Source organism: Labrus mixtus, chromosome 8 (assembly GCF_963584025.1).
Source record: "Labrus mixtus chromosome 8, fLabMix1.1, whole genome shotgun sequence".
Lineage (NCBI taxonomy): Eukaryota > Metazoa > Chordata > Actinopteri > Labriformes > Labridae > Labrus > Labrus mixtus.
This window is the reverse complement of record NC_083619.1, coordinates 26,045,748-26,073,743: the sequence shown is the minus strand read 5'-3', so window position 1 is coordinate 26,073,743 and position 27,996 is coordinate 26,045,748. Positions and strand designations below refer to the sequence as shown.

General features: G+C 40.9%; 2 protein-coding genes across 3 annotated transcripts in view; one reads left to right on the top strand and one right to left on the bottom strand.

Annotated features, from left to right (window-relative positions):
- LOC132979539 (contactin-associated protein-like 4) overlaps window positions 1-27,996 on the bottom strand; it is a 340,781-nt gene that overhangs the window by 64,897 nt on the left and 247,888 nt on the right. The window lies entirely within an intron of this gene.
- On the top strand, window positions 1,870-27,481 carry LOC132979543 (integrin beta-1-like). 2 transcript variants are annotated; one of them, XM_061045441.1, is made up of 17 exons: window positions 1,870-2,183; window positions 13,301-13,367; window positions 14,495-14,580; window positions 17,205-17,421; window positions 17,818-17,988; window positions 18,092-18,330; window positions 18,427-18,582; window positions 18,698-18,793; window positions 18,930-19,019; window positions 19,164-19,304; window positions 20,058-20,260; window positions 20,501-20,739; window positions 20,819-21,041; window positions 21,476-21,708; window positions 21,885-22,051; window positions 23,239-23,316; window positions 26,363-27,481. In XM_061045441.1, exons 2-16 carry the CDS (start codon window positions 13,301-13,303, stop codon window positions 23,314-23,316), a joined length of 2,406 nt encoding a protein of 801 aa, XP_060901424.1. In that variant the 5' UTR covers window positions 1,870-2,183; the 3' UTR covers window positions 26,363-27,481. The 2 variants fall into 2 exon arrangements, with proteins under 2 accessions (XP_060901424.1, XP_060901425.1); XM_061045442.1 differs by lacking the exon at window positions 23,239-23,316 and having other exon boundaries at window positions 1,873-2,183.

Here is a 27,996-nt window from a genome sequence, read left to right as displayed (position 1 = left end):
TTTATATGATTTTTCACACTTCAATATAATATAAATCAAGTATATCTGAAAATAACTCTGTGAGTCATGACTGTCTACAATGGGTGTAACACCCGAGTCCCACTGTCTGTGATGTTTTCAGAGTTTTCAGAGTCCTATCTTCACTTTGTTTACATCGCCCGGACGGCCGGCTGACTCCTCCCCTCGTGTATAAAAGTTGTTTAATTGAGGGACGAGAGAAAAGAAGAATAACATACTGTACTCACTGCTTAACTGTGTTTCTAGATCACGCTCATTTCAGGTAAATTTACATGCAGTGTGAAGATACGAGCATAATAAAGATCGCTAGCATTAGCATGCTAACACAACAATGCAGCGCGAGTTGTTTTGGTTTCATGCTGGTGCTCAAGGGCGACATCTGCTGGATCAAAAAATCGCATATAAAGCCTTTAAAACATCTCCAATGAATAAAATACCACAAGAAAGAACCCTTTGACACCCTTTTAAACTCCACTTTGTGTCTGTTAATAAGTGTCAGATCTTGTTTTTTTTATTTTAATGTTGCTGTTCTTGCACAGGAAAAAGGGAACTGACACCTTGACAACAAATGAAACCAAATTTAGCATGAGAGACGTTTGCACAGGAAGTGAAGATGCTGCTACTAACCTCGCTTCTGAAACACACCACAGACATGTGGTTGTTTACCTCAAGCAGTTTGGTGAAATGAACTCAGGTATGATGTTCAGTGCACTTTGTTTGTGTATTAATGTTATATAGAACTTTTCACTTTAATTCCACAACATTTTATAGAGGAAAATATTGAAATGAAAGAGTTTAAGTAAACTTGTTTCTTTTGCAGACGTGAGCATATTTAGAGGAGAGGGTGGAGCTGGAGCAGAGAGGGAGCAAACGTTAAGTTATTAGCTTTAGCGTATAGTTACCATTGCACCAACCTAGTTAACTGTGACCTTAATTGTGATGCAAATTTTGGTCAGCAAAAATCAGGACTAGCGAGCGAGTGTGACGCACTTTGATTGTTGAGTACGAGCAGGGAGACAGGGAGGCGTGTGATTGGTTCATCCGATTGTTACCTCGTGGCAGACATTGGTCAAAGTTTGTACAGGTTTACAAACTGCTACAGATGACAGATTTTCTCCGTTCCTGTTTCAGAGAACATGAATTAGGTTAGTCATTTCTGTCAGGAGCTAAAGACAATTTCAACCAAAATCTTAAAATTTGTATCTGGAGAAAATTACCAACTCTGAATTTAACAGGTAGCCTATTCAAATTGGCTATATAGAAACAATCAATCCTATCACTTATGGTCTTGTTCTGTTTTGTAGCTCATCTAGAGTCAGTATTGTTAAATTCAGTCCATTAAGTATCTGTACTGTTTGTTTCTATTTGTCTGTATCTGCCTATCTCATGCTAATGTCCTGTAAATGTGTTTGTCTTGAGGTGTCATGACTGTGGTTTATGTTTCATGTTCTGCAGAACAGGAACCTGCTGGAAACCAGTTTTTTAAAACTGAGTCAGGCCCGTTAAACTGTAACTTAATGTTACTTTTAAACTTTCCTGTATAGTAAATGAAATGAATTCCATATCCAGCTGAAACAAATCCTCACAGGAGCTGAGTAAGCTTCATTTAAATCCTGCAGTTTGTAGATATTAACACATTGTAGGACACAGATGTGGCTCTATATTAACCTATGTGGACCCATTAATGTGTGCAAGGTGTGGATGTGAATTGGGACTATTCATCACCTCCGAGGTCAGGACGGGTTCACTGTTTCCCCCCCCACCCTCCGTTGTTCCTTTGACCTCAACGTGCCGCTCCTTCCTGTGTGGGCGGGGTCTAAATAAGAAGAAGAAGAAGAAGAGGAGGTTTGTTGAACTGAACTGGGCTGGGGCATTAAAAAAAAAAAAGAGAGCCGCGGTTGTAACGTGTTCAGACGGAGCCACGGGACTCCTCGCCTCTTACTTTAGTGTAACATTTAAGATTAAATGTCGGTATTGAAAAGGTAACGGTATCTCGACGCAGTGAAAAAACGTGACGTAATCGTCCAGAAAGCTGAAACAAAGCGGACCCTAGTTACAGCTCGAGCTCGCCTTGGCAACCATTTCTTTTTGCTCTCAAGAGGAGACTTTGTGGGGACCAATGTTACTCTGAAACAACAGAAACGACAGTGTAACATCACATTAAGGTAAGTTGTTATCATAATAAACCGCATTTTTCAATATTTACTTCTATGTTACGGTAAAAAAAAAAAGCGACTGGAAACGCTTAAAGACGAAAGAGGGCAGAAGCGAGGAATGCTTCAGGGGGTAAAACTTTGGGTGTGGATTAACGAGAAGCTAAAAAGAGTTTTTTTATTTGAGTTTTTTAATATTCAAACACTGTTCAAACTCATTAAAAACAACGTCGTGACATTTTGGATAAAAGTTTTACCAATAGGCAACCTGAAGTGTGTCCCTTAAAGAATCTTAAACTTGGCTTTTCACAGAAAGTAGGCCAGTGAGTCTCATTGTGTGTGTGGGCTTCATGGAGGGTTAAAGCGTGGGAAGAAAGAGTGATTTATAAAGTAAAACTCAAGTCTAAGCAATCACAGATGCTTTTACTTCTACTTAAAACTATGGAGGAGGATTAGGGCCAGGCATGAGGAATAATTACTGAGAGGAGGAAGATTTTTTTTTTGGTTTTTATGTACTTTGGTCGATTGAAGTCGAATAGTCGAACATAAAGTCGAATAGTCGAACATAAAGTCGAAATATCTAGAATATTGTTGAAACTACTAACAATCAAATTTAAAGTTGAAATGTTGAGAGAAAAAAGTCAGAAAGATGACAAAACATTTATAATAACATTTCAGTAATGAATAGAATAGATGTTTATTTCCATTTGCACAGGTACATTGGAATTCTTGTGCGTTTCTCCGAGTCAGCTTCTACAAAAAAAGTAAAAAATTATATATAAAATAGAATAGCATCATAAGAAAATATAAACAAAAAATAAATAAATAAACACGTTGTAGTAACAGCTAAGTGATTTAATGTAAACTGTACAGAAGTTAACTATCAAACTATTCACCTATTACTTGAATAATATAGTCACCAGTTTGAATATATTTCTTAAGGATGCCTATACTTTAAACTATCTGATTGCAACTTGTGAAATGTGAACATTGTTCTGGTATCTTCCTATTTTATGACAGTAAACTGAATGACTCTGGTTAGTGGAGAAACTTTAAAAACTAGACACCCTTCAGGAAAAAATGGGCACTTTGTGATCCTCTTTCCTCTGAAATAATGACTAATGCCTTCAAAATCATTCATCAGATTTTTCTCTGTTTCCTGGAAAGTCGAGATTGTATTTCAAAACCATCTGGTCTTCTTTAGAAACAATTTTAAATCACTTGGGTCCATTTGTCCAACCAGACATTTCTCAATTTGTCAGAAACTTTCTTCAACATTTGTACAGGTACAGAGATGTGTTTGATACTTCTTGGTTGTTTTACCCTGGAGCAATACTTTCAAGTCTTTGCAAGAGCATGCTGGCTCGAGACGTCACTTGTCAATAAATCCTTGAAACGGGTGCTCCTTGGTGTGTGGATCTTGTTTGCTTCTTTATACCCTTGAGCAAAATGTACATAGAGAAGAAAACAAAACAACCCCCCTTGGTGAGCCAAACATGTTAACATTTGTGTGAAGTACTTCAGTTGGACCCCAGTCTGGTCAAACTTTACTCTGGACTGTATAAACTGTGGTTGAGGATACAGTAAGACCAAGACGTGTTAAACCCCGGCCATATTGGTTAACCAGAATCTCTTGTCAAGCCTTGTCCTCGGCTCTGAGTCAGGACTGTTGACTGTGCAGTATGCAAGCTTGACAAGATCTGTCCTGTCTGCCTCATTCACTTCCTGTAAAGGAATTGTAGCCTGAGGAGGAGTTTTTTTCCCCCTGTGATGAGCCAGAGTTTTCTGCAAGGCCTACTTTGGTAAGATGGGAATGAAAATCCATGGGTTGATTACTAGCCTGTCTTGTCTTACTGTTAGCATCATAATGACATAGCAACAGCATGTGTGCGTGGTGCTAAAACACATACGTCTTTGATCTGGTACAGTTTGTACAGACCTCATGGATGCATATAATATACACCAGGCCTGGTAATTGTAGACATGAGGAGAGACGTGTCTGTAGACTGTCGACGACTCCCTGTAGCTCACTGAGTCACTTCCCTTAGTTACATTGTTGTGATGTTTAGACAGAGTGTGAGCAGAGCTCGGCTAGCAGCTAGGAGTGTCCGGGGCAGTTTGAAGGGTCATTCTGCATTACTCAACAGAAGGCCTTCACCTCGACTTGTCAGATATGAGTCATGGATGAGGGGCCTTCCGGTGATGGCTGGATGAGGCATGTGGGAAGGGGATGTTTGAGGATATATGATCATGGTTCAAACTTGATCCCTTTATGCTCACATCTCTTGCATCCAGGCCTGAATCTGTGGTAAAAAGTTGGATGTTTGGACAGCAGGGACATGAAATATATCAAATTGCTCCTGAAGATCAACCAAAAACCACACAAGATCAACAGATTAAAGTACATATATGTCAGAATATTACTTACACTTAAATCAATCTATTTATTTATTTTACTTAATGTAACATTGTGATGAACCAGCATGATATTTAAGTATTGCAGCAGCAGAAATGCCCTGACTTATAAGTCTGGCTTTGCATTTGTAAATCAACCATGTTTGCTCGGTCAACACCCCAAAAAGGTCACATTATCAGGATGTGAAAAAGCATAATTGCGATAATGAATTGACCTTTCTTTTCAAACGTGAATGATATCACTATTTAAATAATGTCAAATAACCTCCATTTGATTGGATTTCCATATTGTGCACATGTGCAGCTCTTGAACCATTACTAAAAGTAGACACAAGTAAATAGTATGTTGCAAAAACATTTACTGTAAATCTAAACTGCAAACCTTAAAAACCGTCATTGAAATGATTGGAGGTAAATTGTCGAAGCTTTTCAAGTAAATGGAAACGATTCGAAAAACTCATGGTTCAGAAAACCTCTACATTTTTGGATGTTTTAAATCATCATCATCACTGATTAAAGCCATGAGGTAAAATAGTTTCCAAACAACTTAATTTCCAAGCTGTTGCAAAAGGGATCCAAACTTATTAAGTCAGACAATGTTATATGAGAAAAAGTTTCCTGGCTGTAAAAGAAAAGATGGGGAGAAGCCCAGGCCTCATCTCAGAAGTAGACTTTAGGGGTTTCAACAAGTTCTGAGATCCAAAATAGTATCATACTCGCTCTACATCAAGCTGACGCGGTGAACTGCGTTCATGTTGGAATGAGGTCGAAAAAGCAAAAAAACAATTTCAATGACACAGTATGGAGCGAGTTAAGAAGGAATGCGTTATCTCATCTCTCCTGGGAGAGTTGCGAGAACGGGATCTCCTCCATGTGACAGAAAAAACCCAAACAGCTCTTGCAGATCAGTGTGTTTCCCAACTCTTTTTTCCTTTGAGCGCCCCCCTACTTGATTCTAAGAAAAGCTGGGACCCCCAAGGACCAAAATCAAGGAAAAAAGAGCTGTGGCTGACAAATGAAAATCAATTTGACTAGTTTTCATTTGATTAAAAAAAAAAAAAACGAGCAGCCTTTGCCTTTACTCGTGTCAACAGTATGACAAACATGTCAGAAATGTCACTGTGTACTTCAGTATTCTTCCCACTGAAAGGTTCAGCCAAATGGATTTCACCCGTCACTTTTTATTTAGAAGGTTTGAAAGGTGGGAGTCTACGTTGTTAATAAAAAATAATTAATGAATCACCTTTGGAAATGTTTTCGTTGAGGTTATATTATCTGACAGAATGTAAAACGTGTTTTTCCTCCCACTGCCCCCATCAAACTGTTCCACTATATCAGTTAGTTAAAGTAATTGGTGACTTTTTAACTAGTTCAACATTACATCTGCGGTATCTTATTGAACCAAACCAGCATGGATCATTGGAGGAAAAGGTCAATACCCATCCCTCATAATACTTTTTCCACCATTTTTGTAGTCAGCTGGATGTCAGCTGGTCAAAAAGTAAACATCAGCTTGCACACATTCCTTTTCTGTCGCCTTGTCTGAAGAAACAGGCTTCACCTGTTGATACTCGTCTAGTCTGACAGCACTTTTAAGTTCTGCATAAAGGTCCATGGCAGAAATTGGCTCGATAAAGTAGGTGTTCATGTGTGTAGGTTTGGTTTCCTTCAAACATGCTGTGTTTAAACTGAAAGGCAAGGAGTTCTTCCTGATCCTTCAACGGCCTGTTAGAGGGGTAAAGTTGTGCCTGGGTGTGGTTTAATTAAGGAAATGGAAACAGGGTCCTGCTGAGTTGTTTGAGGACCTAATGGACTGAAAGTGGACTGTGACTTCCAGCAGCAGGTGGGGGCTGTCTGGCCGACCGGGTGGCAAAAAGAGCTCTAGGGGGATGGGCACCAAACTAATTTTGTGGACTACCAGATGACCCACCCAGTGTGAACAATGCTGACTTGTGTTGAATGCTACCTAGTTTTTCCAGGGAGAATTCTTTTTACTCCAATGGGATGCATTATTTTGCAGGCTTTAGACACTGAAAATTTGCCAAAAATGTCATGCCCTTTTGATTTTGATTTTGTCCATCCGAGAGATCTACACCATCTGGGATCATTAATTAATAACAAAGTCTGCACTCAATCTCACACACACTCACAATCAAACACACACACTTACAAAGAGGTGCTGAGGTAGACTACATCCAAACTTTATTGATGTGCAAACCTGTAGTGAATTTTTGAGCATAACATATGGGATTTTGTGAAGGGATAATCTTTGTTTCATGTGACTACAGGATAATAACCAGAATGAGATAAAATATAAAATCTGAATTTCACAATATCTAAGTCAAAGAGAGCCCCATGAGCGATCGATAGTGGAAAGACTTAATCAATGGTCGGTGGAGATTGTGGTTGAGTTTAGGGGCTTTGTGTTGTAGTGTTGAAATGATACAGTATAAACAACAAAATGCATGTTAATGTTGTTATGTGGGTGTTGGGTCAATGTGCACTTCTCTTTTCATGAGCAACGAGAGACACCAAGGAAGCGGTGTTAGCAATGCACAGTGTGGTTAACCTCTGATCGCCTGAAACGAGGAACCACTGAGAAACAAGCTGGAGTTGTGGTGGCCTTTGCAAATACTTTAATTGGTCTGATGTATGCACAAAGAGGAACTGTTAGCAGCACATGCTGTTAGGGATTTTGTTCTACAAGTGTCATTTGTTTTCTGATTGAATCTTATTAATTTAGCTCTAGCTAATGCATGAGCAAAAACATTTTTCAGAAGGGAACACTTATATCTAGGTAGATGCAAGAATGTAGTACTTCATAAATTTGTGACAACAAAATAAAGACCATATGGAGGAACATAATGAGGCCTACTGTGGCCAGCCACCACAGTCTAAACATGGACTTTGTAAAGGATTACTAAATACTCAGACGTGTCTTGCCCCACCTTTAGACAACACCATGGTTGTCTATTTTAAATACCATATAAGAAGAAGCAATACAAAGCAACAGAGTGGTCTGGTAGCCTGATAATACAAGTCAATAAGTTTCACAGTTTGTTATTAGGCAGTGGCCTTATCAAAGGGAAGTGTCCTGTCCCAGACTTTGGATATTGAGTTTCCCTGGTTGATATAGTCAATAAGGCTGGCTTCAGGAACACCGAAAGTCACATACACCGCACATTAAAAAAATGTAGTTTACAGCAGAAATAACACGTTTACAGTGTGGTACCAAAGAAAACTATATTGGTCTGGTTAGTAATTGTCGTCATGGGCACACAGACACTGTACAGATTACCTACATTCTTGTACACTTTTTTTATAAGACATCCGTTTTGTTTTATTGACAGTCAGACGCGGTGTAATGGTTTGTCATAAGGCTTAAAACCCGCCTCAGCTCCAGCTCTCATCCTGTCATTAGGTTGACTGAAAATTAGGCTGAGACAGGATTTCCAGCATGGCGGCTACTGCCGATGAGCCTCCGGAGCCCCCTTCAATAACAGATGGGTGACGTCAAAGGGGTGTCCTCTTACAGTCTATGGTTGACTCATGCCTGAACAATGTCAAAGCTCTCATGAAATGTGCCAGAAGCTGATCCTATTGTAAGGAAATGTTAGCATAATAATAATTTTGCTTTAATTCTACCTGTGCACACTTTGTGTTACAAAATGTGACAAAAGACTGCATTATTTTCACCTAGTTAATACTTAAACTGGACGGGCAAATTATAAGTAACGCCAATGAGGAAAACACATTACTAAGATTCTGACCAGGAAATTGATCAGTGACGAGTCCAGTTAATTTTTATTCACTGGAGCTTTACAGTCCTTGGATGAAACAACAAGACTCTGTAGTCCATTCAGCTGAGTCTCCCCTTCACCACAGAAACATGGCCGGAGGAATGCCATTGTAAATAGACCGAGAAGTCACATAGGGAGTCGATTATTTGTGACACAACTACATGTGTTAGCAGAGGAATGCGTTGTTTGAATTTACATGAGAGACAGTGAGCCTGAGGTCGCTGAGTACTCTCAGACTGCAGATTGAATCGAAACGCCTCTGACCAATCTGGAAGCAGCGAGCGGACCGTAACAAGGAGATCCGTGAAGGATTGGGTTTCAGTCAGCTCTCTTCAGCAGCTGTTGGAGAAGAAATTCTTCATAAAGCATTTGTCTGGGTCTGTGAATGACCCCCTCTAAAGAGATTCAGTAGAAGAGACTAAATAAAGGTCTCTTTCTGCTGCTGGTGCAGGATTGATTTAGCTTTTTTTGGTTCCCTCTTATACATGAACAAAATGTGACCGGAACCGGCCAGAGAAATTGCAATCGATGCATCTCTATTTATTAGATATTTAGTCGTTGATAAAAAGAAAAGCAGAAAACGGTTATTGATTAAAGGTTTAAAAGAGTCTGTGTTTCTTTGTAAAAACCAGTAGGGTAAGTTAAACAAAATAAAGCAGGCAAATTATTTCTAATACCAGACGGCAGTTTACTGAAACGGCACAGTAAACGGAAACGTTTTGAGGCCTGATTTGAATGGGCCGCCTGTTTCAGCACACCTTAAATGCTTGGTCAGTTTGTTCCGGAGGTGGGGGGCATATAAACTAAAAGCTGCCTCCGCCTGCTTGGTTCTTATTCTGGGCACGGTGAGGAGGCCTACCCCAGACGATCTGAGGGGTCTGGGTGCCTCATACAGTGTGATGAGGCCTTAAAGGTATTTAGGCCTGAGACTTTTAAGTGATTTAAAAACATGTTCTATGATTTTAAAATCTGTCCTTTTGGGACACAGAAAGCCAGTGAAATGATTTAAGAATGGTATATTACTGTTCCCTGTTTGAGAGCAGTGGTTTCTTTTCCCTCACCCCCACAGTAGTGGGTGTATTATTTTCTTCTCTTATGTCATTTCCATTTGTCACAGAACCTGTGGCTGTGATTTTTAGTCAACAAGTATAAGTATCCTATTTAATCTGTGTCGATCTAGGCTTGTTTTTATCTTTGGGGACATTTTTCTGTTGCCATTTTCTCTCTGTGAAGCAGGATGATGCTGTTACCATGCTCAAAATAGAAAGTTAGAGTAACCTCTTCTTACCCAGGAACCTGCATGTTTAATCAAAGTAATGTCAGACTTCCGGTTTCTTACTGGAAAAAGCCGAGCCGCTTTGGCTATAGTAATCGCATGGAGAAATGAAAAGGATAAACTGTGATGCTGACATTCAGCACCATCACAAACACAAAGCATGTGTCTTCTCCATGTTCTCCCGCCTGACCATACAAAGTCATGATTAGACACAGTCTGCTCCTGTTACTCTAAATATTAGGCTTGCAGATCTGTCATCAACACGAATCATAGACCAGAGCTTCTGCTTGATGATGGATGAAGAGAAGGGGGGGGATGGTGGAAGTGGGAAGGAGGATAAGTAAAGACTAGGTAAAAGAAGTAAGCCTTGGTGTGTGTTTAACTACACTTCATATCAACTTAGGTTTTATCTAGCCTTTTCAAGTATTTACTCTGACTATGGGATGGCCTTAGATGCGAAGTCAACTGATTTCTCAGCTGGTATGAGGGATAAGAGTAGCTTTGTGTAGTAGGTGTAGCTGTGTATACTGTTCAAGAATTATCATTATTAGGGTTGTTTTCAGCCCCCCCCCCCCCTTGCAAAAGATACACTTTGAACTAAATTGTCTTGAACTGGATAAATGTGAAAAGACTCTTGCTAGAAGACTTCCTTCAGGAGTTAGTTATCCAAGGCATAAAAGGGACAATGAATTAGAGATGCAACAATTGTAACGCGTGCATGTATTTGTTTGACAGGGACACTACCTGACTCCTTTCTATTCTCTTAATTCACAACAAGTAACACGGCAAATCTTTCATCAAGTTTCACACCCATAAGATACAGTTTTACCACAGTCTACCACGTTGATTTTACCTCAACCGTCTGTCAGCTCAAAGCTGCTATCAGCTCTTATCAGCTGTCACGTCCGCTAGGCGGAAGCAGCATGGACTTTAATGTCCCGCCATTACTATTGAGCAAGTCATGTCTCCTCTTCCAACGGCCACAGTGAGTTTCTCAGCTATAATCGCTGTAAAAGATCAGCTTTCAGAAACAAGAAGAAAAGGAATTGGATGAGAGAAATGTCAAATAATCAAACTTGTCTGACAACAGAAACAGACAAAGTAACTTGAAATATATTATATAGTGTGTCATAGAATCCACAAGTAACTTAGAAATACTGCCCCAGACCCAAAGAACAACAAGCCCTCAATGGTCTTAAGGTTGAAAAGGTTTTTAGACTCCATAAATTATGTTTCCTGAAGAGATGCAGGAGTAACAGAGCAGTGGAGGTAAATACAAAGAGCAGAAGTTGAGGAAGAGAGCATTGACAATTGTCTGTAGAAGACTTCCACAAAAGGAGATTGAAGTCAGATCTATGTGCATTTCAGTTGCCTATATGCAAGGCCCAAATATGCACAACAGAAAAAATCTCTCACTCTCACACACGCACACACAATCTGCATCACCATTTAACACAAGCTTACTAGCAGCTAAACCATAACAAATACGCTGGAAGTCCACAGGTATTTCCTAGGAGGGGGGAGACAGATTAAACAGGCATGCCTGCCGTTGCCATGGAGATTTTGTAAGGTGTCCAACAGTTTGTACATGCACAATGAGGGGGCAAAGTCCCAAATATCAGCTAGTCGTACAGCCAAAATTTCAAACATGCCAGAAACTGATCTGACCGACTGGTAGCAGTTGATTGGACCATAATCGCCACCATGCCTCAGTGTACACTACTAGACTTACAAAATACATTTCTGCTTTACTGGGAGTTGTTCTTACTGTTTTCACTCCCATAAACTTTGTAGTAAGGCTTTTCCTTTGTTATCATGCATCAAGATCGTGAATAGAAACGGCAGAGCCTCTCTATCTAATTCCATTTTGTGGCAGAGGGGCTCTGGGAGACTCTAACTGCCTCCCAATCTGTCAGCTCTCTGCAATTTGCAGCTCTGAGCAGGATGAGCCCCAGAGCGGTAAACAAAGCTGGTCTTCAGGAATGTTGGGGAGGAGCCCTAATAGTGAGAAAAGTCTCCACAGTTGGTGTTGGCTTGAATCTTGTGGAGCATCTTGCTGGGTATGTTGACAGTTTGGTCTGAGTTGCATGAAGTTTTTCTTGGTGTCTTAGTTTAGTTTGTAGATTAAATAAAGTTGAGCAGTGCCCATTGTTCAACAGAAACTGATGAAAACAAAGGGCACTCTTAAAGTTCTTAACGTTTCTACAGCAGCATGATGCCTATCAGAAAAGCTCTTACGGGAAACTCACATTTCAGTGGGTCATTAGGCCCCATTTAACAGGATGTGGTTGTTTTGCAGATGCCTGTACTCTCTGACCCACAGCACTGCGGAAACAATATTACACTTTCTCACGGATAACTGCAGGGTGAACTTAACACCACATTTCTGTGTCATAGCTCAAATTCAACATCCTCTTCTTGTGTTTTGTAAATGTAAACATGCACTTTTTTGGCACCTTCATGAGTTAGCTTAATGGTATTCAACAGTAGAGGACTATTTCAGGACTCAGCTGTTGATGTAGCTTTGGTCAATGCTGCCTGTATATATGACTGGGGTCAAATACACAGAGCTTTGGACAGTTTCTTATTTCGAGGGTTGGGCAGACAGTCACAGAAGTGTGTCAGCGGAGTTATGGGAACGGCAGAGATTCAAGATAAGGCATGGAATCACCTGACCAAATATGGGAGCACACTCACACATGTCAGTGAACACACTAAACCCTCTTCTCTCTGGTTTGTGCGATCGATTTCTGGCCTTTATCATGTTTATTTTGCCCTGCACAAAAAGTTGACGCACCACCCCAAGCTATTTACCACACAGAGTCACTTTGGAGACTTCAGTCTTTGTTTAGTTGTGTTTTTGGCGTTGTGGCTTGCTGGTTAATGCCTAGCAGCTCAGCTCATTGTGGTCGGTAAAGCAGTCCTATGATGCCTCTCTACCACAGTTATTCTTCTCCAGCCTGTATTCTGAGGCAGCTTGAACTGTCCGTCATTTTAAAGCTCCTGCTGCTGCTCTGTTAAAGTCATTACAAATCTGCTGTTAGACTCATTATGAGTCACTTTGGATCAGACTAAACACATCAAGTCTAAATGCGACTATTTCCTTCTTGACGCAACATTTATGTCCTCTTAGTTTCTCTCTGTCTGTCCCTTGCTGACTCTTATCTTAAAAGCCTTGTCCAGATAACTAACTGTCTTGCATAGGCCTGTAACAGCATGAACGTTTTCAAACCACAGTCAGAAACAACAAGTATGTGATGGGCTGGTTTATAAAACTGACACCACCTGGGTGTGGGGAAATCATTGCTCCATATTTGGAAAATGGTAATGTTAGGATAGAGGTTAGCAGGGTATTTAGATAGAAAGACACTCCCAGCAAGTACTTCTTAAACCTTTAATTATTTATCTTTGCTTTATAAACAGTATAAACTATTGTTTTAAAAGTCACAAGGCCACAAACTGCATACATAAACAGCTTTTGTCCGTGTTTGTCTCAACTCATACTAGTGCAAAAAAACTTTCTATTAACATTGACATAAAAGAAACAGATTGACATTTGATGCTTGATATTTTTTTTCCAAAGTTCCCTCTGGTTTCAACCTCCATCACTAAGTTTTATTTTATTTTTTCTGTTACAGATGGATTTTCGGTTACTTTTAATAGCGACCTTATCAGCGGTCCTTGGCGGCAGCTGGGCTCAGCAAGGTAAGAGCGAGGACATGTCATAAGAGTTGACAAATTTCACAGCTTTTCTTATCAAGACTGTTAAATATTTGCTAACCCAAAGTGTCCAGTGCAGTACAGTCACTATTGTATTCACTGTTACACTTTGTGTGTTTATTATCCTGATATGACTTGTTAGTTGTAATGCTCGAATCCCTCGTTTTGGATTTTAGATTTTAAAGTCCCCATGAAACATGAATTGAAGGGTATCTGACTGCCAAATTCCACACAAAATATACGCACTCAGGATTATTTTTCCATCACTTTATCAACATAATGACAAAACAGTTACCAAATGAACTAAAAAAAACTGAGAAAGACAAAGCAAAAATCTTAGCACACTTTTCTCTTTATTCCGATGTGATCTTATAAGTTCTCCTGTGATCCTGTGCACAGCTGCTCATGGCTGCACTCACGCTCCAGAAACGAATCCAGTTGGGCAGGGCGCACGCCATCCAACGTGGCAAAACTGTGGCGCTGACTGTGGAAATTTGCAGTGACTCCCTTGTCGTGATACTGACTCGTTTGTCAGCTCTGACACTGCTCCGATCCCCGGCTTAAACGGCATTGGAACTGATAGAACCAATCTCAAGATAGAAGTTGGGACATAACGGGATGAATTTGATTGGATCGTTAGCTTCGACAAAGCTTTTTAGTCAGTCGAAAAATTAGTAACGGCCCGAGTGCAGGATTAGTCGTCAGCGATTAAAACGTTTTATAAGAAGAGAACATTTTTATTTTTATGTAAAAAATACTCAAATGATGTTTTGTTTAAATATATTTGGCAGATAAATGAACATTTCATGGGGGACGATAAGCACATTGCAGTACAGCAATGCTTTTTACTCTTTACTCCTCAACTCATGTATTTCTTCATTCATGGTTTAAAGACTGTGTGGCTCCTCTTGGCTAATGGTGGGCGGTTTCTTTTACAAGCTGAAGTCACCACTTGGTGAGCTGCCTCGAGCTCTTCGCAACATGACTCAGTTGTCTGAAATGGGAAGGGGTTATATTTTCCAGCCAAAACCCAAATCTGCTTTGAGTTAGTGAACTAATGGAAACTTGGTTGTATCATCTTGGCTGAGAGGAACTTGTTTTGTCTCTTTCAGAGGGGAGCATATGCATCAAGGCAAACGCGCAGTCATGTGGGGAATGCATCCAGGTCGCCGAGACGTGTGGATGGTGCACGGACGAAGTGAGTTAAACGGATAAAGCTTTCACTAAACTATTTTATCAGATGAATGAAAATGAAGATATGGAAGAACTTGCACTGTGGGTGTGACACGCTCAGTGCCCTCTGTGGTTTGTCTTAATGGTGGAATTGCACAACCTCTGCTGGTAATCATCATCTTGTGCGTTACATAATGCAGAGATTTAAACCAAGAGACTTAATGAAACCAGCATCATAGTTAGCCTCGCTCAAGGGCACCCCGGCAGTGATCAGGAAGTGAACTGGCACCTCTGCAGCTACAAGACTTGGTTCACACAAAGACCTGAACCGGCAACCCTCCGGTTCCCAACCCAAGTCCCTACAGACTGAGCTACTGCTGAATCATCATATTATCCCTCTTTTGACACAAAAATCTTCTATATTAGAAAACAATCCCGTTGACACACACTGACATGGGTGCTAAAATACTGAGGTGATGTTTAAGATGAGGGTGAAAATCTCAGATGGACATGTACCTTTTTTCTTTTTTTTCAAATCACATAAGGAAGACGTTTAGGTGTGATGTTACAAGTTTTGAAAGTCTGAAAAGGGTTTTCCTTGTTTCCTTGAATGAAAATCAGGACCTGACCGATATGAGATTTTTGGGGCTGATACAGATATTGATATTAGGAAGAGAAAAAATCTGATACCTACAGTAGGTATCGCCGATATCTTTCTTAGATCCATTTTCAATCTGTATAGATTGAAAGATAAAGATCATAACCCCCCCAGTGAGTTATAGAGCCCTTCTGCACCTTGTGAACACCATGTTTCTATATTTTGTCTAAACTAGTTTGGTGTTTGGACTTTGCTTTAACTCCACATTCAAACTGTTCCATAGTTTCACATCGAGAATTAATACGGAAAAACTTCAGATTCTTGTGCTTACGGCCAGAATTTTCAAGGTTGATCCCTCAAGTGCCGTTATCAAACACTTGTGGAACAGATATATAATGACATCAAGATGGTCACAGTGATAATGCTTGTTGTAATTCATATAGCACACTCTGCTGGTGACAGCCAGAATACAATGGTACTTAAATGTAAAGCTAATTGACTGGTAAATAAATCTATTACCGGTAATATCGGAGCATATCTGTGATAAAATTAGCCGATACCGATAGTCACTTGAAATGCTAAAATTATCGACCGGCCGATTATTGGTCAGGCTCTACTGCAAATAGACTTCATCTTTACTTTTAATGTAGACACATACATTAAAGGATACACATACTGCATTTTCTCTGTATGCGCATCAAAAATGTAGGGCAGTACTCGAGAGTCAGGAGAAAAGGAGGAAGTCTCTTGAACCTCTTTTCGACCAGTCAATAAACCACAGTAACTACATCGATTGTAAACATCAGCGCTCCTGCTTTTTGTCTCACAGTGTAAACCTTGGCTGAAAACAACTTTTAATTAGAACTTTTCTGTAACCACGGCTAATCTTTGTGCTGAGGCAGCAATATAGTACAGAGTGAACACACCACAGTGCATGAAAAACATGAGCTACAGGTAGAGAGAGAACAGAAAGCAGAGCAAATTAACAACAATGTTGTGTACGTTTTGGTCATTCAGTGAACAAAAGAAGAACAAAAAAACGTGTTCCTGGAACATAAGGCTTAATGTGAATCATCTCAACTAAACTGGAAAATAAAATACTGAGAAATGAGAGTGGTACAACGCAGCTGCTCCACTGTGATTACTTACAAATGAATCAGTTTGATGCAAGAAAAAGTCTTCAAAATCAAATGTTACAAATACACTGTAACTAAGAGAACAGTCTAGACCTGCTCTGTTGTTGAGTGTCCTGAGATAACATTTTTTAGGAATTGGCATTATTTCACAAGTGTTTGAGATTAACTACATTGAGTATCTCGTACTTCTATGACCCTTTTCTTTTTGCCATTGTTTCCTGTGTTAAGCCAACAGACTCAGTATTCAATGGGCATCTTCTTTGATTTCTGTTGTTTTACTTTCAAATCTGTACAGATAAAATGCAAAATGGGAAAGCACGCTTCTGAGAATAATGTGGTTTTGGAAGAATTAATTAGAGGCACTATTTTTGTTTTGACTGAGCTTATTGTCTCAAGTTTTCCTCAGTTATGCCTGCTGGGATATCATGTGCATCCAATCTGCATCCTTAGCCAGGCTTCCCACTCATCTTTTTCTTTTCCTCTCTTGAAGCCTGAAAATAACGCCCTTAAATAAAAAACAGACTAAAAAGTACAATGGGTTAGGGTTGATTCCAGATGCTAATCGGTCTAACGTGCTATTTGAGTCTCTGTGAGATATCTTTGATCATTATATCCACGACAGTCATGCCCCCCAAACATACCGCATATCCCCAACAAGGAAAAATCATATTTGTTACTTTTTCTTTGGCAACTCTGTGTCAGTTTATGAAAATATTCAAGGTGAAAATGTTTTTTTGTAGCACAACACAACACTGCAGTTAATCTTCTGAATCTGATAACTAAAACATCATCATGTTTCCTGTCTTATCCCTGAAAAGAACAAAGTTTAAACCCATGACGTAATGTTTAGGAAGCACATGGGTTTGTTGTCATTTAAGCTCGTTCTCATAAACACCGTCTGTGCTCTTCTCTCAGAAATTTCTCACCACCGGTGAGTCCAAGTCGGCTCGCTGTGACGATCTGGAGTCCCTAAAGAAGAGAAACTGCGCCAAAATTGAGAACCCACGTGGAAGCATCAAGATCAACAAAGACAAACCCGTCACCAACCGCAACAAGGACGTGACAGAGAAACTGAAGCCTGAGCAGATCACTCAGATCCAGCCACAGAAACTCACCCTGACACTCAGATCTGGTAAATATTGTGATGTCACCTTCTACAAGGTCACCCTGAAAAGAAAACAATCCTGTACACTACTCTTGCTAAGCATCACCAATTTATTAGGAAAAATCACAACGTTTCAATTCGAGACTCTTACATGAGATCGTTGGATGGTCAATCGCCTCGTTGAAAACTTTCTACAAGGTGCCAGGTGTGCTGTGCCCGATCAAACACTTGAAACCACTGATTTATTAGAGGGACTTCAGCAGCGTTACATGAGACATCCTGCACAGACGACATGTGTTTGAGTCGTTCTATAAATCTCCATGCAGCAGTTATCTTAGAATCCTTTTTACTGTTATCTACATGTCTCAGCTGGTGTCACATTCTCTGATATGCCGCTAAAGATTATCATTTAATTTCCTCAAGGTGAGGCGCAGACTTTTGACCTGAAGTTCAAGCGAGCCGAGGATTACCCCATCGACCTGTACTACCTTATGGACCTCTCCTTCTCCATGAAAGATGATTTGGAAAACGTGAAGAACCTCGGCACTGACCTCATGAGGGAGATGCAGGAGATCACCTCAGATTTCAGGATTGGTGAGAAAAACTTAACCACAGAAAAAAGTATACAAATTAACTGAAAGATGTGAAATGTTGCTCACATGTTTACAACCCTAAGTAAGACACGTGCTGCTTTTAGGTTTCGGCTCATTCGTGGAAAAGACCGTCATGCCCTACATCAGCACCACGCCCGCCAGGCTCATCAACCCCTGCACGGGGAACCAGAACTGCACCAGCCCCTTCAGCTACAAGAACGTCCTGAAGCTGACGGACAAAGGGGACGAGTTTAACCGTTTGGTCAGTCAGCAGCAGATCTCAGGAAACCTGGACTCTCCAGAGGGGGGCTTTGACGCCCTCATGCAGGTGGCAGTCTGTGAGGTAAGACAGGTTGCCTTTTGTGTCCATCCTTTATGCTTGTTCTGCCGCTGCATCACCAGATAAGTCTCTTCAATGCGAGTTCTCCTTTTCCTCCAGGAACAAATCGGCTGGAGGAATGTGACTCGCCTGCTGGTGTTCTCCACCGATGCTGGTTTCCACTTTGCTGGTGACGGCAAACTGGGCGGCATCGTCCTGCCAAACGATGGGAGGTGTCACCTGGAGAACAACATCTACACCATGAGCCACTACTATGTATGGAGCATTTATCACTTATCACACTAATCCAAACAGTCTTTGATTTGTAATGGAAGCCGAGTTCTTAATTTACTTATCGCTCTTTAATCTCGTTTCTACCTGTGTTTCATAGGACTACCCCTCCATCGCCCATCTGGTTCAGAAACTGAGTGACCACAACATCCAGACCATCTTTGCTGTCACGGAGGAATTCCAGCCTGTTTACAAGGTACACTTTGTGTTTTCTGTACATCATGCTAGTTAACCTATATCGGCCTATTTCATGAAAACGTTCACTTTTTGATTTACATGATAAATTCTAAAGGAAGATCCGCTCTTACCTTTCACTCTTTTGTCTCTTTCAGGAGTTGAAAAATCTTATTCCAAAATCAGCTGTGGGAACGCTGTCGTCCAACTCCAGCAACGTCATCAAACTCATTATTGATGCTTACAATGTGAGTCAAGGGAAAACTCAACATTTTCTAATAAGCTTTTAATCATGTTTATTTGGCTTGTTTTTTTTTATTTTGCACAAGTGTACTTTGGTGACTGCCTGCAGAGCCTCTACTTATTGTCTGACCTCTCTTGTTCTGGTCCAGTCTTTGTCGTCGGAGGTCATTCTGGAAAACGGCCGGCTGCCTGAGGGAGTTTCCATCACCTACAAGTCAATCTGCAAGAACGGTGTGGAGGGAACAGGCGACAAAGGCAGACAGTGCCACAATATATCCATCGGAGACGAGGTGGGTGTCAATCCTTTCTGTGTTGAATGTGTGATACTTTAAGAAAAAGAGGAAATAGATTTAACCAGCAAACTTTTGGGGAAACCAGATGTTGAAAAAACGTGTCGAACATTGTTCAAGGTGTGTACATTCCAAAAATAGTGGAAGATCTGAGAAGAGAAGGAGGCTGAGAGCAGAATTTGTTTTAGTGGTTTTGGGCAATGTAGAATAGGTGAGTTTTTAGGGATTTCTTGAAGGTGGAGTGTGAGGGATCTCTGGTGGGGTTTGGGAGTGGCAATGGAGAAGGCCCTGTCCCCCCAGGACTGATTGTTAATCCTGCAGAGGGGGACAGAAGTTTTGCGTCAGCCGACCTAAGTGTGCTGGTGGAGGGGATCAGACAGGTAGAGGGGGAGCCAGGTTATGAAGGGCTTTGTAGGTGATAATTAGGAGTTTAAAGTGGATACGCTGAAGGATGGGGAGCCAGTGGAGGTTATGAAGGACGGGGGTTGATCTGGTCATGGGTGCAGGAGTGACTGAGATGACGAGCAGCAGAAGTCTGGATTCATTTCTCATAGTGTTTTAGATGTTGAACCGTAGGTGAGACTAGTGCAGTAGTCCAGTCTGGAAGTGATGAAATAGTAACTTCACTGCAAAAAGATACATTTAAAACACATGTTTACATTTACTGAGTCTGTTCTTAAAAATGGAACAAAGAGTCTTAAGGCATCCTCCTTAATGATGCATTAACCCTGTAAATTCTCCTTTGGTTTTTAGGTGACTTTCAAGATTTCCATTGAATCCCAGAAGTGTCCAGCACTTGGAAAGAGTGAGACCATAAAAATTAAACCTCTGGGCTTCACAGAGGAGGTGGAGGTCGTTCTGAACTTCATCTGTGACTGTGACTGCGCCAAAGAGGGAGAGCCCCAAAGTGACCAGTGCCACGAGGGCAACGGGACCTTCGAGTGTGGAGCCTGCAAGTGAGTGTGAAATAAAAAAAAAATAGGGTTTGGTTTTGAGTCTGCGTACACAACTGTACCTCTTTAGCTGAAAGAGGGAATTACTCATGTAAGGTATTTGATTTTGTGCTGCCAGAAGAGAAAACATCGACCAACAAATGAAGAAGGAACATTTGTTTTTACTCTTCCCCACACAGAAAATAACACCTGATCATGATGTTTGACTTTAATGGTGCACTTTTTTTGTATTTTCTGTGCCAGGTGCAACGAGGGACGTATTGGGCGTCTCTGCGAGTGCAGCAAAGACGAAGTGAGGACCGAGGACCTGGACGCCAACTGCAGAAAAGACAACGGTACGGATATCTGCAGCAACAACGGAGACTGCGTCTGCGGTACATGTGAATGCAAGAAGCGGGACAACCCAGCGGAGATCTACAGCGGAAAATACTGTGAATGTGACAACTTCAACTGTGACCGCTCCAACAACAAGCTGTGTGGAGGTGAGCATCAGGAAACAAACATATTTAGTTTTATACATAAACTCTGTACTAACCCGTGCCCTCCCCTGTGCTTCACCAGGACATGGACGCTGTGATTGCAGAAAGTGCATCTGTGACGCCAACTACACGGGCAGTGCCTGCGACTGCTCCCTGGAGACCTCCACCTGCCTCGCCAAGAACGGACAGATCTGTAACGGCCGCGGCTCTTGTGACTGTGGAATCTGCAAATGCAGTAACCCCAAATTCCAGGGTCCAACCTGCGAGATCTGTCCCACCTGCCCCGGTGTATGTGCAGAGCACAAGTGAGTCTGAAGATGAACAATCTAGAGCTACAACCTTGTGAAGCTTGGGGAAGATTTCAGCCCGATTTAGACCTGATTTTTGATTGTATGACTAATGATCATGCGTTGTCAGTCAAGCGGTTTACACTGAGGCCCAGTGTGAACTCGGGTTGTAAATTCTTTATTTTTGTTTTTCAAGGAGGAATAAACTGAGCGTTCTGTCATAACAAAGCCTCTTTTACATAGCTGTGTATGGTTTAGGGGTTTGTTTTCCTGCCTTATGACTCGCCCAATGACAGCTGGGATCGGCTCCAGCCTCCCACGACCCTGAACGGGAAAAGCGGTATAGATAATGGATGGATGGGATAATATAAAGATCAAGAAGAAGTTGTAGAGACTTTACTTCTCGTTTTATGAAGAGCAGAGTAAATAACCCCGAGTCTTTATTTTCTCAGGGATTGTGTGCAGTGCCGAGCGTTTGTGGAAGGCGAGAAGAAGGAGACGTGTAAGCGGGACTGCAGCTACTTCGAGCTGTTTAAGGTGAAGGATCGCAACAATCTGCCACAGCCCACAGACCAGAGCTTCCCACTGACTCACTGCAAAGAGCGAGACGCCAACGACTGCTGGTTCTACTACACCTACGCTATCAGGAACGACACCAAGGAGGTCTATGTGATGGAAGAACTGGGTAAGACTGGACATGAAGTTGATTCATTAAGCAGTGCAGTTACTCTGCAAGGGGCCCTTTGGGAAGGTTTTTACTTTGCACATGCACAAACACAAAAACACGAGTAACACTGCTCCAGGACGGGTAAGAGTTAAGAGTACTGCTAACAAAACAAGATCTCTTTTTCTCGGTTTCAGAGTGCCCGGCAGGACCTGACATCATCCCCATCGTGGCCGGTGTCGTCGCTGGCATCGTGCTGATCGGCCTCGCTCTGCTGCTCATCTGGAAGCTGCTCATGATCATCCACGACCGCAGAGAGTTCGCCAAGTTTGAGAAGGAAAAGATGAACGCCAAGTGGGACACGGTGAGTCAATCACAGAGTAACAACTGGAGCAAGAAGTCATGAGAACTTTAGTCAGGGCTCAGAATTAGATTGTGTTTACCTTCCAGCAAATTACATAATTAATACGTGACAGCATGGATGGATATTGAAATGCATCTCCAGACAGATGACAGTACGAGTCAGTTTAAGAGTCACACTTGTGAAGTAATTGGCAGAAAAGAGGAGAGAGATTTAAAAACAAAGGGAGGTAGATTTTAAGGTTTAAAGTCCCAGCTTTTTGTCCTTGATGAACCTTAGCTCAGGGTTGTTTAGTCTCTTTTCTCTGAGGGAGCGGCCTTCCCCTCAGCTCCCAGTGCTGCCTCTCACTGTCCACATGGAACAACTGCATGACCATAAAAGGCAATGAAGCAGAGACAGAGGAGGAGTGCTGGAAAAAAAATAAACTCCCCTGCTGCTGCTAACTGTGTGGAAGTCACACCAGTAGAGTTTATGACCTGATGGCAGGAAACAAACATTTACCACAGGCAGTGTTTGTGAGACATTTACTAGAGAGTGTGTCTGTTTATTATTTATGGAAGAAGAAAGCAGATATATTGGTTTTTACTGGACTTCTTTTTCTATCGTCCATTAGGGGAGAACCGTCTTTTTTAAAATCAAACACAATTAGATCTATTTTCTTTCAGCTTTGAGACAAAAAAAAGAGGAAAATAGAAGTAAACCCTCGACTGAAATGTTACAGATCACATTTTTTGCACACATGTATCCATCCATACATCCATCATCTTAAACCGCTTGTCCCGTTCGGGGTTGCGGGGGGGGGGGGGGCCTGGAGCCGATCCCAGCTGTCATTGGGCGAGACAGCTGGGACTACTACTACTACTACTTCGGTACCAAATGTTACCAATGTATTTGTTCATTTTAGATGGTGTGTGGGAGTTCGTTAGCAATTCTGGTCAATTAAAACCAACAAACGTCTTAATTTGTGGTGACAGGGACTTCTCTTTTTGTTGCTGTGGTATCTAAACAGGTTTAGATTTAGTCGTTTATTTTTACTCGTGTTTTACTGAAGTTTAAAATTTACAGCAACAAAAATAATTTCTGACCTTCTGTTCTCTGTGCTGAACTTTTTCCTCCAAACTTCAGTCTCTGTTCTTCACTTTTTTCTTCCTGCTTGTCTTCACACTTTTTCCCATCTTTTTCTTTGTTAGCAAGGGAACCCCATTTACAAGAGTCCTATAAACCAGTTCCAGAATCCCAGCTACGGGGATAAAGACGCTGCTCTTTAGGTCAAAGTTTGTATCCCCTGTTGGCCGTGTGTACCTGCATGTGATTCCTCGGCAGAGTGCAGTGTTATAGACTCCCTGACTTCATGCAGGGCTGCAGTGAAATGAGTGGTTTGGTGACTGCATGTTGTGAAACAAGCATGTTTACACAGAGATGGTATTTGTTAGAAAGTGAAGCTGGTGTTATGCGTCTGGATGTAACGGATATTATCAAGAAGAGGACAGTTAAATACAACATGTTAACAGTTCTGTCTTTAGTTGAAACTCTTCCTTTAATTACATCTTTCTTGTTATGTTTGTGTGGTATCGATGTCAAGTGAAAACCATCACTGACTTTGGGGAGATCTGAAGTAGAGCCCGACCGATACAGGATTTTTGAGTCCGATACCAATGTTAGAGAGAGAGAAAATTCCTGATACAGATACCTGTATATCTTCCTTAAAACTACATGTATGTTTGATCTCTAGAGATCGATTGATATAGAGATAAACACAGAGTTACTGCATTGATCCATTTAATACTCTTAACAACACACGAGAAAAAGATTTATAATGAAGACAGTGTTGTTGTTGTTTTTTTTTTTTTTTTACAGTTGAACAAAAGCCTTTATTGGCCAGAATAACAACAGTTCACTTTATGAACTTAAATTGAATAAACCTGCTTATATCGGCACATCTCTGTGATTAAAATTAGCTGATACCGATGGTCACATGATTTGCTTATATCGGCCGATATTATCAGCTGGTTTATTAATCTGTCGGGCTCAAATCTGAAGTTATGAATTCAAATGGAGGATCAAAAGTTTCATTGTTTGTAGAGAAAATCCTTATAGTTAAATTAAATGAGCTGTCCTGGAGATTCTGTCTTTTCACTGAGCGACAACAGTAGTTACGGCCAGCTCAAAACCTGTGACAAGTGAATAGAGGAGACGAGGAGTTGGGCTTAAAGATACAGTTTATTTACACAACAGCTCCTTAAACCAAATGGTACGGAGCATCGGGGACAGCCTCTCTCCCCAATCTCTTTCTCCATGTCTCCCGTTAACGAGGAAGTGGGGCCAGCTCTTATGAAGGGAGAACACTGGGTGTTCTCAATCCAGGATCACCAGCCACACCCACTCGCACCTGAAACAGGAAACCGACGAGACAGCAAACAAGGAAACATGGGTCGTCACACAGTTAACTCAGGATAAAAAATATAGGCATTTTCGGCCCGCAGGAACTTCTTCATAGTTCTAGGAACAGTTGGATTCCACGATGCAGGAACTAAGAACTATTTTAGTTCCTAGAACCGCGTTTAGAGGAACCTGTTTAGCTCCTGCTTCAGAATAGGTATCATGGCGGTGCGAATGTAGACAGAGAAAAAGTTCCCATAGTGTGTAGTTCTCACGAGGGGAACTCCCAAAAGGATAGTTCCTCTTCAAAATGTCCCCAGAACTGTTTTAGTTTGATTTCATAGACACCTTATGTGTATGAAATCATACTTTAATTTTAGATATTCAGAGGAAATAAGATATATTTTTCTATAAAATGAGGGGTACGTTTTAACCTTTTGTATTGCGTCATGTTTTTGGCTTTGCATTCTTACTGATCAAACGTTTCAGAGTAGAGGAGTATTTGTTATAAAAGTTAAAAACAGCGGGCCCAGGTCATGTGGTCATGTGATTATGAGAACGTTGCTGTTGCTGTTTGGACTCGGCTGTGCTACCTTCTTCCATCATAATCTCTGTAAACAGTAAACTGTTGGGTGGTACAAGCCTTACTGAGATTTTAATAAGCTGTATTTACTGAAACGACTTCTGACTTTCTGAATGTTTTGTCTTCTCTGTCGTAGTGAAATTCTCTCAAAAAGAAATGCAAATGTAAAATAGACAATATGCAGTTCAGTTCAAGCTTTCACTTTAGCAACAACTCAGGACTACTTCACAATCGATTCAGTTTTTAAGAGAATATTCAGATCCTTAATATTATATTCTGTGTTTATAAACAACAAAATCTCCTGCCTTTAAATGTAAACATTGTGACTCAGTTGACCTGTCAGGCTGCCCAGAGTGACACTCGCACTGAACGTAAACACCTTTGCAAAAAAGAACACAGCGTCTTTAAAGCTGACGGAGTGAGATAAAGGAAGGATTCATTCTTTAGGTAAAAAAAAAAATCTGATAACTGATGATGCAATGATGCAAACATTTTGATGAGTCTCAAATAGGACTTTGATACCACAGCAGTCTCAGTCAGAACCACAGCTTAAACACACGATATGTAAAATCCTGCCACCAGGGGGCTGTCCATCAAAAAAATGACGTTGAGGCTGGCGGGGAGTCACGTCAGTGATTTGCTCTGCAACTATAAAATTACTGATTTTCTTGGAAATATTAGAGGTAATATAAGTACTCAAAATGTACCGGAATATAACATAGGTTTAGTCCATTTTAGAAATTTGAGTGTAATTCTTCTACATGTTACACCTTTAAGCAACATCATGCAAACACTACTTCAGAAGTCATATCAGTGACTGTTGAACTTCTCTCGTATCAAGACTGCAAAACCAAACTTTCGCACATGCCAGAAATCCATCTGATCGCACTAAAGGTTTGATCATGATCCAGGCTGTTAAACATGTTGTTACCCCTCCATTCCATTAAACAAATCAAAGAAATCTCTACAGTTTACATCCACATCAACTCAACGTGCTCCGCTGCAACGAACTCTCACTTGAGTGTCGACTGCAGGATGCAGGTGCAGAGGGTGGATGATTTGAATATTATGTACAGATTTAACTGCGACCGTTTAAGATAAGAGAGCGACAGTCAGTCAACTGCAGCAGACAAACTCAAGCTGCTGAAACCATGGCGACAGTGTCAGACGATCCACTGCTGAAGTCCTGTATGTAACGCATTTGGACACAGGCTTGTTTTCTCACTAACTTTTATACAGCATAGCCTCATCTTAAACTGATGATCGTAGTATCAGAGTTGTGTTATTGTTTGTTTTTTGTTGTTTGATACATCGTGTCGTACTCACTGTCGCTCTCCTCCTCTCTTCCTCAGGGCGAGAATCCGATCTACAAAAGTGCCGTGACCACCGTCGTCAACCCAAAGTACGAGGGCAAATGATGGAGCTCTGCCTTTTTGTGACAACACTGTATGGAGAAAGAACACGGGCGGGGATGAAGGGAGGGAGGGGCGGGTTTTTTAATGCTCTCACTGTTTGTCTGTGTGTTGTTGTAGTCACCAAATGATAGCAAAGCATTTTGCCACTATTTCATTTTTTTTTTTTTTACTAACTTGTTTTTATTTTCTATGCATCTTTTTGAAATGTGTACAGTCTGTATAAATGTTGGGTTTTTATTTGATTGTCTTTCTTTTTATTTTCTTGAGAATGTGTTGATTTGTGGGTTTTTCTGCAACAGGACCGGCAAGGTCTAAATGATGACCGCCTCGCTGTGCCTTTTTTTTAAAAACCATCAAGCCATCAGTGTTTTATTGAGGGATGAAGCGGATGTTAATAATGGGCAACAACAAGCGAGAGTTCCTTTCCAAATAACCATGTACACAACGCTGAGTGTGTAGTGATCCATCATTCAAAAACACAAGAGAGTCCTACGATTTGTTTGCTGCCCGAGCAAAGGTCTCATCAGGTCTCTAATCATGTTTTCTGAGTAGTTGTCACTCTGTGTAAATGTTTCCTTGGATTGAAACTCTCCAAATGTAGCGCCAGTTGTGTTGGTAGCAATGAAATGTGTACAGTGTGTATTGGTTTCTGTGTTAAGCCATATTTGTATTCACAGAGCAGGATTCAAGGCGTATGTATGTAGTGTTTTTTTTTTTTTTGTCTGAGTGACTTCTAATCCATCTGAACAATCATTTCTGATGTTTCTTCTTGTCTGGAAAAGATCTTTTCTAAAGTAAAGGACATCAGTGTACAGTGAGTGTTACTGTCTGGCTCCAGGGTTTACTCGCTTAATTTAAAAGCCAACTCAGGTCCTTCATTCTTCACAGCGAAGCCAAATACTCGCAAACCTGCCTTATCGCTGACTAAATGAGCTTTGATTGAAATGCCTTGTTTCATTTGTTGGATGTCATCTGGGGGAAGGGTCCTACTCTTTTTTTTACGTCGGTAACTCCACCCAACTCTTTTGTGGTGCTTTGACCAAACATTTTCTAATGGGGAAAAAAAAAGAAATAAGAATGGTCTTATTACAATGTCCGTTTGAAACATGAGTGGTAAGGGGTCGATGCCTTGATCTGTTGATTTTTAGGGTTTTATAAAGAAGAAAAGGTTCCACCTGTCATCATTGTTTTTAAGTGCCTTTTTTTATTTCAACACATCCACATTTGCAATTCTGTATTTCTGAAATTATTTATTGAATAAACCTTGAAAACAATTTACCCCAAGATCGCTAAAAGCCTGTTGTGCAATAACTGTTGTTGTATGTTTTTATTTTACTCGCTGGCGTGTCTCCATGGCTCTCTAACAAATGTACTGTTTCCTCAGATTCATGTGTGTGGAGCTCGTTTGGCAAATTCTCAGTTTTGATGTGAACAAATTACACCTCAGGACAAAGGTTTTATGATTCATGCTTTTCTCATCCTGATAAATCAATCAATAATGAGCGTGTCTTGATGTGCCAACCAGTTAAGAAGCGTTAAAACTGTGCTGTTATGTCTGGCATGTCATCATT